Source organism: Ailuropoda melanoleuca, chromosome 17 (assembly GCF_002007445.2).
Source record: "Ailuropoda melanoleuca isolate Jingjing chromosome 17, ASM200744v2, whole genome shotgun sequence".
NCBI classification, from domain to species: Eukaryota; Metazoa; Chordata; class Mammalia; order Carnivora; family Ursidae; genus Ailuropoda; species Ailuropoda melanoleuca.
This window is the reverse complement of record NC_048234.1, coordinates 1,724,478-1,736,366: the sequence shown is the minus strand read 5'-3', so window position 1 is coordinate 1,736,366 and position 11,889 is coordinate 1,724,478. Positions and strand designations below refer to the sequence as shown.

Here is an 11,889-nt window from a genome sequence, read left to right as displayed (position 1 = left end):
GGCCCGGGCCCGGCGGGGAGGAGGCGGGGGCTGGCGCTCGGGGCCGGCGGGGCTGCGGGCTCCGCTGCACGCCGAGATTTCGGGCTTTCCCTCCCGGGCGGGGCGCCCACACTTCCTCATTCCCGCGGGACCCCCTCTCGCGGCCGGCCCGGCCGGGCCTGAGCCCCCGGCGACCCCTTGGCCCGGCTTCTGCTCCGCCCTGGTTCGGGGCCCCCGCGGGCCTGGCGGGAGTTCCCGGGCGCGCCGGCTCCGGGCCCGGAGGAGGGGCTGAGGGATTGTGGATGCGGGACCCGGGTACCGGATGGAGGTCAGAGGCGGGTCGGCGGGGCGTTGCAGACTGGCGGAGAAGAGGGGCTCCCGTGGGAGGTGGAGGACCGTGGGGGCGGGTGCTGCGGGCAGATCACCTCCCTGAGGCCTCCCCATGCTCCCAGGATGGCGGCGACCCCCGAGAGCCTCTTCCCCTCTGGGGGCGACCTGGACTCCAGCCAGCTGCACATGGAGCCCGACGAGTTGGACACTCTGAGGGAGGGAGAGGACCCAGGTGCGCAGGGAGCTCGGCCCTCGGGGAGGAGAGGGGCGGAGAGCTCCGGGGTCCACACTCTAACACTTTCTCTCCTCTTAGCTGACCGGATGCACCCTTTTCTGGCCATCTACGACCTGCAGCCTCTGAAAATGCACCCGTTGGTGTTCGCCCCTGGGGTCCCGGTCACGGCCCAAGTGGTGGGCACTGAGAGATACACCAGCGGATCCAAGGTGGCCAGGCGGGCGCTGGGGAGCTGGGCGGAGGGAGGGCTGCACCCCAAAGAGGGGACAGCCACTCAGCCCCTCGCTCCCCCAGGTGGGAACCTGCACCTTGTATTCTGTCCGCTTGACACATGGCGCCTTTACCTGGACCACCAAGAAGAAGTTCCGTCATTTCCAGGAGCTGCACCGGGACCTCCTGAGACACAAAGTCTTGATGAGTCTGCTTCCCCTGGCGCGGTAAGGGGACCCGTCTGCTTCCCGTCAAGGGCACGCGCTCCCACCCTGGGATGGCATGGGCTGCCCCTGCCCCAGCCCCCCAGGCCACACCTTCTCCTGTCCCAGCTACTTTCCTGCCCCAGCTCTGGCCACGGGGCCCCCTCCCCTGACCCCGGTTACCAGGAAACCTTCCCAGCCCGGCTCTCCCTGTCCGTGGTTCTGTGCCAATAGCTCAGCCGGGCTGGATGCCCAAAATGCCCTTGGCAGCCTCCCTCCTTTTCTTGTCTCTGTTCTCAGGATAGGGGGCCTTCTGCCAGTCTCCAGGCCTCCCCCAGGATCCCATCTCTAGTGCCACAGGAATCCAGGCTCTCCTCTTCCCGGCTCTTCCTTGACTCTCCTTCCTCATCTCGTCCACAGCTTTGGCGTGGCCCACCCTCCAGACGGAGAGGCAGCCAACCGAGAGATACCCTCTCTGCCACGAGCGGATCCTGAGGGCTCCAGCAGACATGCGTCCAGCAAACAGGTGCAACCAGACGCCAGGTCCCCTGGGAAGGCATCTGGTGTGCAAATGGCTGTGGTCCCATCTGTCTCTGTCTCTCATCCCTGCTTCAGAAGTACCTGGAGAATTACCTCAACCGGCTCCTGACCATGTCTTTCTACCGCAACTACCATGCCATGGTAAGGCCCCGGGGGCTGGCCGCTTGTGCCGTTTAGGTGGACCTGTATCATCACACCCCCAGACGGCAGAGGACCCAGGTCCGCAGGGTGCCGAGAGCTGAAAGCCCAAGTCTCTCCTCTGACCCCTTGTCTTCCTTTGCAGACAGAATTCCTGGAAGTCAGTCGGCTGTCCTTTATCCCTGACCTTGGCTCCAAGGGACTGTGAGTGTCCGACACCCCTCACCCAGCTGCCCCGCAAACCTGTGGATCTCTCCCTGCTGGTGGATAGGGAAGGAATTACAGGGAGAGGGCAGGTGGTGGTGGGGGGGCTCTGGATTCCTTTTGGGGCATCTCCTACTGAATTTTCCCCACAGGGAGGGAGTGATCCGGAAGCGTTCGGGTGGCCACCGAGTTCCTGGCCTCACGTGCTGTGGCCGAGACCAAGTTTGTTACCGCTGGTCCAAGAGGTGGGTCCGGCCGCGGAGCTGCTGGGCCGTGGGGGGTGGGGAGGTGAAGAAGGAGATCGCAAGGGCAGGGAGGAACGGATGGAGCCCTTCCGCTCCAGGTGGCTGGTGGTGAAGGACTCCTTCCTGCTGTACATGTGCCTGGAGACGGGCGCCATCTCCTTTGTTCAGCTCTTCGACCCCGGCTTCGAGGTGCAGGTGGGGAAAAGGAGCACAGAGGCGCGGTATGGGGTCAGGATCGACACCTCCCACAGGTAAGGCCTCCTGGTGTGGATGGACGGATGGGGGGGGAGCAGGTGGAAGGAGAGGAAGGATTTCCACCCCCTGGAGCTGGCCTTGACTTGGAACCAGGGAACTGGTCTGGCCACATGCCTGGGAGAGCTCTTAGCTCCGGTTCTGGAGAGAGGAGTTTGAGGAGAAGCCTCAGAGAGCGACTCCTGATAGAAAAGAAAAGGCACTCCATCCATTCATCCATCCATCCATTCATTCGACAAACCTGTCAGGTGCCGGCCACCCAGCTGTGCACAGGGCAGAGACATGCCTTGTTGGGTGGAGTCGGGAATGAGGGACGAAGGCAGGAAGTGCGGGAAAGAAGGGACAGCCTAGAGGGGAGGTGTCCGGGCAAGGCCGGGGCATGAAGGGTGAGGGCTGAGGTCCCACCCTTTCTTCCTGCTCAGGTCCCTCATTCTGAAGTGCGGCAGCTACCGGCAGGCACGGTGGTGGGGCCAGGAGATCACCGAGCTGGCCCAGGGCCCAGGCAGAGACTTCATACAGCTGCACCAGCACGACAGCTACGCCCCGCCCCGGCCGGGGACCTTGGCCCGGTGGTGAGACCCTGACACCCCTCCAGAGCTTGTCTGTGGGCTTCTGGACCCACTCAGTGTTTTCTGAGTCCTTGATCCTCTGAGTGCCCTCCTCCTTTGGTCTCCTTGACCATCTGACCTCTAACCACACTGATATCTAATTTCCCTCTGACCGCTCTGACCCCCCCTACTCCCTAATCTCCTTTGACCCTGACCTCTGACCTCCTGCAACCTTTTTAGCTGCCCTTTTCCCACGCTGTCTCTCTCTCTGCCTTAGGATCTCTTCAAAACTCCCTGATTCATTCATTCATTCATTCAGTAAGCATTTTCTTAGCACCTACTGTGTGCCAGGCCCAGTAGCAGGAGGAACAGGACAGCCCCGTAGCTGATTCGGTCACGGAACAATGGCAAGTTGCCGTTCTGCTGGGAGATATGGGGTACGGAGCACAGAGAGGGAGGCGCTGCCCTGGCGTGTGGACGTCAGGATAGGCTTGCAGGAGGCAGCAGCCTGCACAGGGCCCGGAAGCTGGGAGTAGCCTGGCATGTTTTTGAGCGGCCAGGACGGACCCTCGCAGAGGGGGAGGGGTTGGGGGAGGGGAGGAAGAGGAGTGGCCAGAGAAGAGGCTGGGGGACTGCGGGGGCTGGCTGTGCTCCCCATGCTGAGTGGAGGCAGCTGGACTCCATCACAGGCAGGAGGGAGTCAGCGAAGCATTGTTTTCTTGGAGGTGCTTGGACATTTGTTTTTTAACAGCACAGCTAACAGCTGATAGTTGCCTAGTACTGACTGCGTGCCGGGACCCGTCCTGAGTGTTTTCCATGTCTTATTAGGTCCTCACGCAAACCCGGTGAGGCGGGTACTGTTGGCTCCATTCTACAGATGGGAACACTGAGGCAAGGATAGGTTGAGGAACCTGCCTAAGGTCACACAGCTTGTAAACAGTGGAACCCGGATTCAAAACCGGGCAGTCTGGCCCAAGACCCCGCTCTTCACTTTCATATTAGACTGTTCGTTATTAGAAAGGCAAACAAGGGGCGCCTGGCTGGCTCAGTGGGTGGAGTGTGTGACTCTCGATCTCATGGTCGTGAGTTCAAGCCCCACGTTGGGCGTAGATATTGCTTCAAAAGAGAAAAATCTTAAAAAAATACATAACAAATAAATAAAAAGTCAAGCAACACGGAAGCATACTAAATAAAGCATTTAGGTTCCCATTCATTGCACAGCCCTTCGTCCTCAGCCCTACATCTCTCTACCCGCCCCAACAACCCATTTCTCTCCCCAGAAGTAACCCTCACGATAGTTTTGTATTTATCTTCTCCGCTCTTTTCCTGCATACTTTTGTAGGCTTATACACGTGTGTTACTGTTTGTTTTAATGTATATGAGATCATGCAGTCGCTTTTGTGGCTTGTTTTTTCTTCACTTAATTTGTGTGCTAGGGATTAGGCATTTAACGTATTTATTTTATTTTTAAGATTTTTTATTTATTTTTTATTTGAGAGACAGAGAGCAAGCATGAGTGGGGAAGGGGAAGGGGCAGAGGGAGAAGCAGGCTCCCTGCTGAGCAGGGAGCTCGAAACAGGGCTCGATCCCAGCACCTCAGGATCAGGACCTGAGCCAAAGGCAGACACTTAACTGACTGAGCCACCCAGACACCCGGTTATTGCTTATTTTAAACAGTGCTGCAGTGAACACAGTCTTTGTCTAAGCATTCAATAGGATGTGTTCCTAGAAATAGAAGGACTGTGTGCATTTAAAGGTATTAAAGAGTATGTGTGTCTGTTATTCCGATACATACTGCCAAACTGTCCTCTAAAAAGGCTATAACCAATGTGTATTCCCCAGTCTATGAGAATAGTCCCTTCCCCACATGCTAATATTGGAAGTTAGCAGTGATCTTTATTTCTGCTAATCTCGTGGAGTAAAGACATGTTATTTCATCTTAATATCAATTTCCTTCTTCCCTAGTGAGATTGAACATCTTTTCCTATGGTTGACCATTTAAATTTCCTCTGTAGGGGCGCCTGGGTGGCACAGCGGTTAAGCATCTGCCTTCAGCTCAGGGTGTGATCCCGGCGTTATGGGATCAAGCCCCACATCAGGCTCTTCTGCTATGAGCCTGCTTCTTCCTCTCCCACTCCCCCTGCTTGTGTTCCCTCTCTTGCTGGCTGTCTCTGTCTCTGTCAAATAAATAAATAAAATCTTTAAAAAAAAATTTCCTCTGTGAACTGTCAATTCTTACGCTTTGCTCACTTCTCAGTATGCTTGTGTGTCTTTTTCTTATTGATTTGTTGCAACTCTTTATATGTGATGTATTAATCCTTCCAGTCGTTAGTCATCCTCTTTCGTTTATTGTGTCTTTTGTAATTTTTAATTTTATTTAGCTTATACTGGCAAATTTGTCCCGCTGATAATACCATCTGATTGCTCCGATCACTTGATCTTTGACTGACCCTGCTGTCACCTCTGATCTATGACTGTCCTCCGGTCTTCACTCTCCAGAGCTTTCTGGCTTCTGACTCCCCTGACCTCCTTGGCTTGGCCTCCCCCCAGGTTTGTGAATGGGGCAGGTTACTTTGCTGCTGTGGCAGATGCCATCCTACGAGCACAAGAGGAGATTTTCATCACAGATTGGTGGTGAGTAAGGGAAAAGCTCAAACAGGAAGGGGCAGGATAGGGCCTGCAGCAAATCAGCTTACCAGCCAGCAGAGGGAGGGGCCGGGGAGGAGTGGCTGGCTGCTGGGGCTTAGTTGCCTCTCACCTCCTGCCCGGAATCCCAGGTTGAGTCCTGAGATTTACCTGAAGCGTCCGGCCCATTCAGATGACTGGAGACTGGACATTACGCTCAAGAAGAAGGCGGTAAGGAGAGCGGTCAGGCTGGAGGGGCGGTGCGTGGGGGTGGCCTGTGGGGGGAGGTTGGTTAGAAGGGACTGCAGTGTGGGAGAAGGTAGGGAATCTGAGGCTTCCCTCTTCATGCCCTTCCTGTACCTGGTGCAGACTTCTCTCCCAGTACCCATTACACTTTGTTGTCTTACCTGGGGGTGTATGTGTCTCATCCTTCTCACGGGGCTCATATCGCTAGTTTCAGGACAAGGCTCGGTGTCTGCCATGTGGGGGGCGTCTGTAGATGTTAATGGACGGACAGACGGATGATGGCAAGTGGGGGCCAGTGGACAGATGGATGATGGGAAGGGGGACAGGTGGAAGGATAGGAGGTAGGAAGAGGGGTCAGTGGGGGGTGGGCGGATGGATGATGGATGGTACCTAAGGGGGTGAGTAAATGGTTGGGAAGATGGATGGGTAGACACTGATGGGCAGGTGAGTAGGTGAACAGGGAGCTTGCCCGTTGCTAAGTCGGCTGCCAGCATCAAAGCAGGGCGTGAGCGAGCGGGCCCTCCAGGCTGAGTGGAGGCTCATACAGGAACCCCGAGCGTGGGGAAGGGCCTGGGAGGGTGGAAAGGGGCCATCGTGAGAGAGGCATTAGGATCTGATCCCCCCACTCACCGCCAGGAGGAGGGTGTCCGTGTGTCTGTCCTGCTGTTTAAGGAAGTGGAGTTGGCCTTGGGCATTAACAGCGGCTATAGCAAGAGGGCATTGATGCTGCTGCACCCCAACATTAAGGTGACTCTCGGGCGGCAGAGACCCCACTCCACGAACGACGGCCCTGCCCCCCAGGCTTCCGCATCCCCTCAACCCTCCCTTGCCTTCTCATCCCTCCACCTCCTGCCCTCCCTCCCAATGCTTCCTGTCTCCCCTCACCTAAGCCCCCCCCCTTGAACCCCCCACACCTGCCGCAGGTAATGCGCCACCCCGACCAGGTGACCCTGTGGGCCCATCATGAGAAGCTCCTGGTCGTGGACCAAGTGGTGGCCTTCTTGGGGGGGCTGGACCTCGCCTATGGCCGCTGGGATGACCTACACTACCGCCTGACTGACCTCGGGGACCCCTCTGGGCCAGCGGCCTCTCAGGTAATCCCCCAAGGCCTTCCTGAGCTCCCCGAGACACAGCCTCCATGCCCGTCGTTCCAGGCGCTGCCCACATAGGGGTTCCTCTTTCCGGGGCTCCAGGAAAGTACTTGGAAGTAGACCCAGTCCGTCCCCCACCCCCACGACCCCTCCCCACTCCTCTGGGATTGCGAGTACTGCTGACGGGGAGGGCCGGGTCGAACTCTCTCTGTCTCACTCTTACTCTGTGTCTCTCTGTCTCTGTCTCAGTCTTTCAGTGCTCCTCTCTTCTCTTTGGCCCTGGCTCTGTATGGCCCCCATGACCTCTCCTTGCCCCTGGCTTGGGTGTGTTCCCCTACAGCCTGCCCCGCTGGGCCCCGACTCTCCAGGCCACCCAGACCTCTCCCAGAACCAACTCTTCTGGCTGGGCAAGGACTACAGCAATCTTATCACTAAGGACTGGGTGCAGCTGGACCGGCCTTTTGAGGGTGAGGGTCCCCTCCTCCAAAGCCCCCAAGAGCGGGGAGTAGGGGCAGGCATCCGGGTCGAGGCAGGGGCTGTGAATGGGATGAGCTAGGTCAAGGATAACGCAGCCTTCCCTCTGGTCGGCTCCTCGTCCTCCCTGCCCCAAGTGTCCCCAGGAGACCATCCCTGACCTCGTCCCTGATTCTCCCGGGCCCCCCAGATTTCATTGACAGGGAGACCACACCCCGGATGCCATGGCGGGACGTTGGGGTGGCCGTGCACGGTCTGCCCGCCCGGGACCTGGCCCGGCATTTCATCCAGCGCTGGAACTTCACCAAGGTGCTCACTCCGTCCCGGGGGGGGGGCTGGGGGTGGGAAGGAGTCACCTGCCACTGACTGCGATCCCTCCTCCTCAGACGACCAAGGCCAAGTACAAGATACCCATGTACCCCTACCTGTTGCCCAAATCCACCAGCACGGCAGACCAGCTCCCCTTCACACTCCCGGGGGGGCAGTGTGCCACCGTACAGGTGAGGCTCCCGGGTTCAACCTGTCCTCACCCCTCCCTCCCTTCAGCCCACTCCTGGGACCTGATTGCCCCCCAGACCCCTCTCCTGCGGGCAGGAGCCACGTCATATTCGCTGTCCCCCCAGGTGTTGCGGTCAGTGGACCGCTGGTCAGCAGGGACTTTGGAGAATTCCATCCTCAATGCCTACTTGCACACCATCAGGGAGAGCCAGCACTTCCTGTACATCGAGGTCTGACGGGGGTGGGGGTGGGGCAGAGAAGGGAGGGGGCGTCCGACGAGAGGGACTGAGGATAGCAGTGGGATCAGCCCTGGAGGGCTGGGGTGGCTGGCCTGGAGAGGTGTACAAGCCTGGGGCCCTGGGCCTGGAGCGTGGTGGTGGGGCTAGCGCGGAGCGGAGGGCGTGCGGTCAGGCTGATGCCTGTCTTCGGTCCCTGCCCCAGAATCAGTTCTTCATTAGCTGCTCAGATGGGCGGACCGTTCTCAACAAGGTGGGCGATGAGATTGTGGACAGAATCCTGAAGGCCCACAAGTAAGGTGGACTGGCGGGAGGATGGGTTTGTGGACGTGGTTTAAGCCCTGGAGGGGCCGGGCTTGGGGGAGTCCCTGCCTCTGACCCCGCCCCCTTCCCCAGACAGGGGCAGTGCTTCCGAGTCTACGTGCTTTTGCCCCTGCTGCCCGGTTTTGAGGGTGACATCACTACAGGTGGTGGGAATTCCATCCAGGCCATTCTGCACTTCACCTACAGGTGACCCCCCCATGACCATCCATCCGCGCCCCTGTCCTCACTCTGTCCCGATCCCTTCCTGCTGGACTTTTGAGGTCCACCCCCCCCCTCCCCCAGCCTCCACCTCCCTCACCCACTCTTTTCCCTCAGGACCCTGTGCCGCGGGGAATATTCAATCCTACATCGCCTCAAAGCAGCCAGTGAGTGCTGGGGGCGGGGTGGGGGGGAGGTGGGTAGGTTCAAGCCCTGGACCCCTGGGCAGGGGACCCTAACATTCTTGCATGGTTCTGGGGCTACTGCTCTGAGACCACAGGTGGTCTTCGACTGCAGGGAGAAGCATAGACTAGGCTCTAGGCCTTTTGAAATGGGGAGGGAGCGGGGAGAGGGCTCCATCTGCATGTGAGGGCACCTGTCACCTCACCCCCCCCATCTTTCTTACAGTGGGGACAGCGTGGCGGGACTATATATCCATCTGTGGGCTTCGCACCCACGGAGAGCTGGGTGGGCACCCAGTCTCAGAGCTCATCTATATTCACAGCAAGATGCTCATTGCGGATGACCGGACAGTCATCATCGGTCAGTCCTGCATCAGGACCCCTGGAAGCGAGCGGGAGGGTGGGGAGAGGGGGCCGGGCCCAGCAGGGGTGGGGGGGTGATGGAGACTGGCTGGTCCTCTGGTGGAGGGTCCCCCCGGGGCTGAGGCTCACAAAGCGTGTCCTGCATCCGTCCCAGGCTCCGCCAACATCAATGACCGCAGCTTGTTGGGCAAGCGGGACAGTGAGCTGGCCGTGCTGATCGAGGACACGGAGATGGAGCCATCCCTCATGGATGGCCGGGAATATCAGGCGGGCAGGTTCGCCTTGAGTTTGCGGAAGCATTGCTTCAGGTAGAGCCGGGATGGGGTGCTGCGGGGGAGGTGGGAGTCAGGAGGGGGCTGGGCTGCCTTCTGAGCAGGTGTGAGGATGGCTTACAGGTAGTCCTGGAGTTCCCAGTCTGGCTTAGGGTACCAGCAAAGGGGGGCTATCAAAAAAATGAGAAACAAGTATTCTAAAAATATATATATTTTAAAGATTTTATTTATTTATTTGACAGAGAGAGAGACAGCCAGCGAGAGAGGGAACACAAGCAGGGGGAGTGGGAGAGGAAGAAGCAGGCTCCCAGCAGAGCAGGGAGTCCATGCGGGGTTCGCTCCCAGGACTCTGGGATCACGCCCTGAACCGAAGGCAGGCGCTTAACAACTGAGCCATCCAGGTGCCCCTCTAAAAATAATTTGGTATTTTTTTTTAAGCATCAAAGTAATAGTCAAAGAAGAGACAGATTAAAGCTCTCTTGGGCTCATTTACCTTTATTTTACTATTTAACAATGTGTTTAGTTTAAATCACCTGGGTAGGCATAACACAACTTTTCGAGCAGCCCGGTTCTCCAAGGATCTTTTTTTTTTTTTTAAGATTTTTAAATTTATTTATTTGTCAGATTGAGAGAGAGATAAAGAGAACATAGCAGGGGGAGCGGGAGAAGCAGACTCCCTGCTGAGCAGGGAGCTGGACATGGGGCTCGATCCCAGGACCCTGTGATCATGACCTGAGCCAAAGGCAGACGCTCAACCGACTGAGCCTCCCAGGTATCCCCGGTTTTCTGAGGATCTTATTCTGGTCTTGTGGGGACCCTTTTGTCCCGTAGCGTGATTCTTGGGGCAGATGCCCGGCCAGACCTGGATCTCCGAGACCCTGTCTGTGATGACTTCTTCCAGCTGTGGCAAGACACAGCTGAGAACAACGCCAACATCTATGAGCAGGTGGGTACCGAGGACAAATCCATGGATTGTCCTGTTCAGGGTAGGATGGAGAGAGCCCCCCCCACTGAGCCATTCTCAGAAGGGAGATGAGGGTACAGGGGCATATCATGGGATTCAGTGTCTTGGGGTCAGTGTGGGGGGGATATGGTGTGGGGACTGGGGGTGCCTGGCCCAGGTGGGGTTTTGGACTCCTGGCAGAGTGTCTCTAAGCCTTACTGCTTCTGTGCCCCCCGCCCACAGATCTTCCGCTGCCTGCCATCCAACGCCACGCGCTCCCTGCGGGCGCTCCGGGAGTACGTGGCCGTGGAACCCCTGGCTACGGTCAGCCCCCCTCTGGCCAGGTCTGAGCTCACCCAGGTCCAGGGCCACCTGGTCCACTTTCCCCTCAAGTTCTTGGAGGACGAGTCTTTGCTGCCCCCCTTGGGGAGCAAGGAAGGCGTGATGCCTCTCGAAGTGTGGACATAGCGGCAGCTGCAGGCCGGGACAGCTTACCAGCTGCCGAGCCCCACCGAGGCTGGCTCCCTGCCCCCAGCCCTAAGGACGGGGGGCAGTGCCCTCTGAGACCCAGGGCAGGCAGGCAGGCAGGCCTGAAGGGGACTAGAGAAGTCACAGCAGTGGACCCTCCCTTGAGAAGCGGCTGGAAGAAGACGCTCCTGACCCTGGGCTGGGGAGGCAGGAAAGAGTCCCGGAGAAGTTCCTCATCCCTGCTGGCCAGTTGAAACCACTGTTCTGGAGGAGAAACAAACCTCCAGCCCGAAAGCCTGGGGAAGCCTGTCCCTGCAGGAGAGGCCGGCTCTGTCCTGGGCCCTCCCATCTCTCCCTTCCTCCTCTTGCCCTTGAACCCGTCCCCCCACGGCCTCTCCTGGCTCATTACTGCCGAGGTAGAGGGAAGGATGAAGCCTGTCCTGGCTTCAGCCCCCACGGTGGGGAGGGTGGGGCGGGGCGCACACTAACTCCCTCCCCTGCCTACACACAGACACTAGCTCTATATCCGTTCAATAAGCATTTCATAAATAAAGGCATAGAAGAGGTCCCTGCCTCTTCCTTGGCCAAACCAAGAACCGAGAGCGTGCCTCTCCCCTCCCGCCCATGTTAGCACTGGGCCCCTGGGCCTTCTTGCCACCCAACTCCTGTCTCCTTTTTGCGGCTTCATCTCCATTGTAGTAGTCTGTAGTTTCAGAGCTCTGCCACCCAGCTGAGGGGAAGGGGGGGGGTTCACAGCGCACCTGGCTGGCAGGAAGGGCAGGGCCAAGCCAGGACACCTGGAGAGCCGGGGAGCTGGTGCTTCCCTACGCAGGAGGGAACGGAGGGGCTGCCTTTGGTCCTCGAGTGACAGCAGGGGACGAGGCTCAGGGAAGCCCCTTTGGGAATGGTTAAGGGCATAGGCTTGAGGGCAGGAAGAATTGGGCCCAAATCCTGAGCTTGTCATGACCGAGGTGACCCTGTCAAGTCCTACCCCTTCTCTGGGCCTCAGGGGTCCCAACTGGGAACAATACGTAACTGGCTTGCTGTGGATGTAGTCACCGATTTAAATCCTGATTGACCAGCTA

At 58.3% G+C, this 11,889-nt stretch overlaps 1 protein-coding gene and 1 non-coding gene across 2 annotated transcripts; both read left to right on the top strand.

The window, feature by feature from the left end:
• Positions 1-40: 40 nt before the first annotated feature.
• Positions 41-11,404, top strand: PLD2 (phospholipase D2). The gene is made up of 25 exons (XM_034647052.1): positions 41-307; positions 432-541; positions 623-753; positions 839-981; positions 1,378-1,483; positions 1,573-1,638; positions 1,781-1,839; positions 1,992-2,084; positions 2,183-2,335; positions 2,759-2,908; positions 5,435-5,518; positions 5,662-5,740; positions 6,392-6,502; positions 6,679-6,849; positions 7,187-7,313; positions 7,511-7,629; positions 7,707-7,820; positions 7,944-8,048; positions 8,260-8,348; positions 8,451-8,564; positions 8,694-8,743; positions 8,985-9,119; positions 9,276-9,429; positions 10,225-10,339; positions 10,580-11,404. The coding sequence occupies exons 1-25, from the start codon at positions 282-284 to the stop codon at positions 10,802-10,804; spliced, it is 2,829 nt and encodes a 942-aa protein (XP_034502943.1). The 5' UTR covers positions 41-281; the 3' UTR covers positions 10,805-11,404.
• TRNAE-CUC lies at positions 3,919-3,991 on the top strand. Its single transcript has one exon. It is a non-coding gene; the product is annotated as a tRNA-Glu (tRNA).
• Positions 11,405-11,889: the final 485 nt, after the last annotated feature.

Excerpts from the sequence above, each read along its gene's own strand:
- PLD2 (XM_034647052.1), top strand. The coding sequence starts at position 282 with ATGCGGGACCCGGGTACCGGATGGAG. Across the intron at positions 7,630-7,706 it reads AGCGCTGGAACTTCACCAAG|ACGACCAAGGCCAAGTACAA; the intron begins GTGCTCACTCCG and ends CCTCCTCCTCAG. Across the intron at positions 9,430-10,224 it reads TTGCGGAAGCATTGCTTCAG|CGTGATTCTTGGGGCAGATG; the intron begins GTAGAGCCGGGA and ends TTTGTCCCGTAG.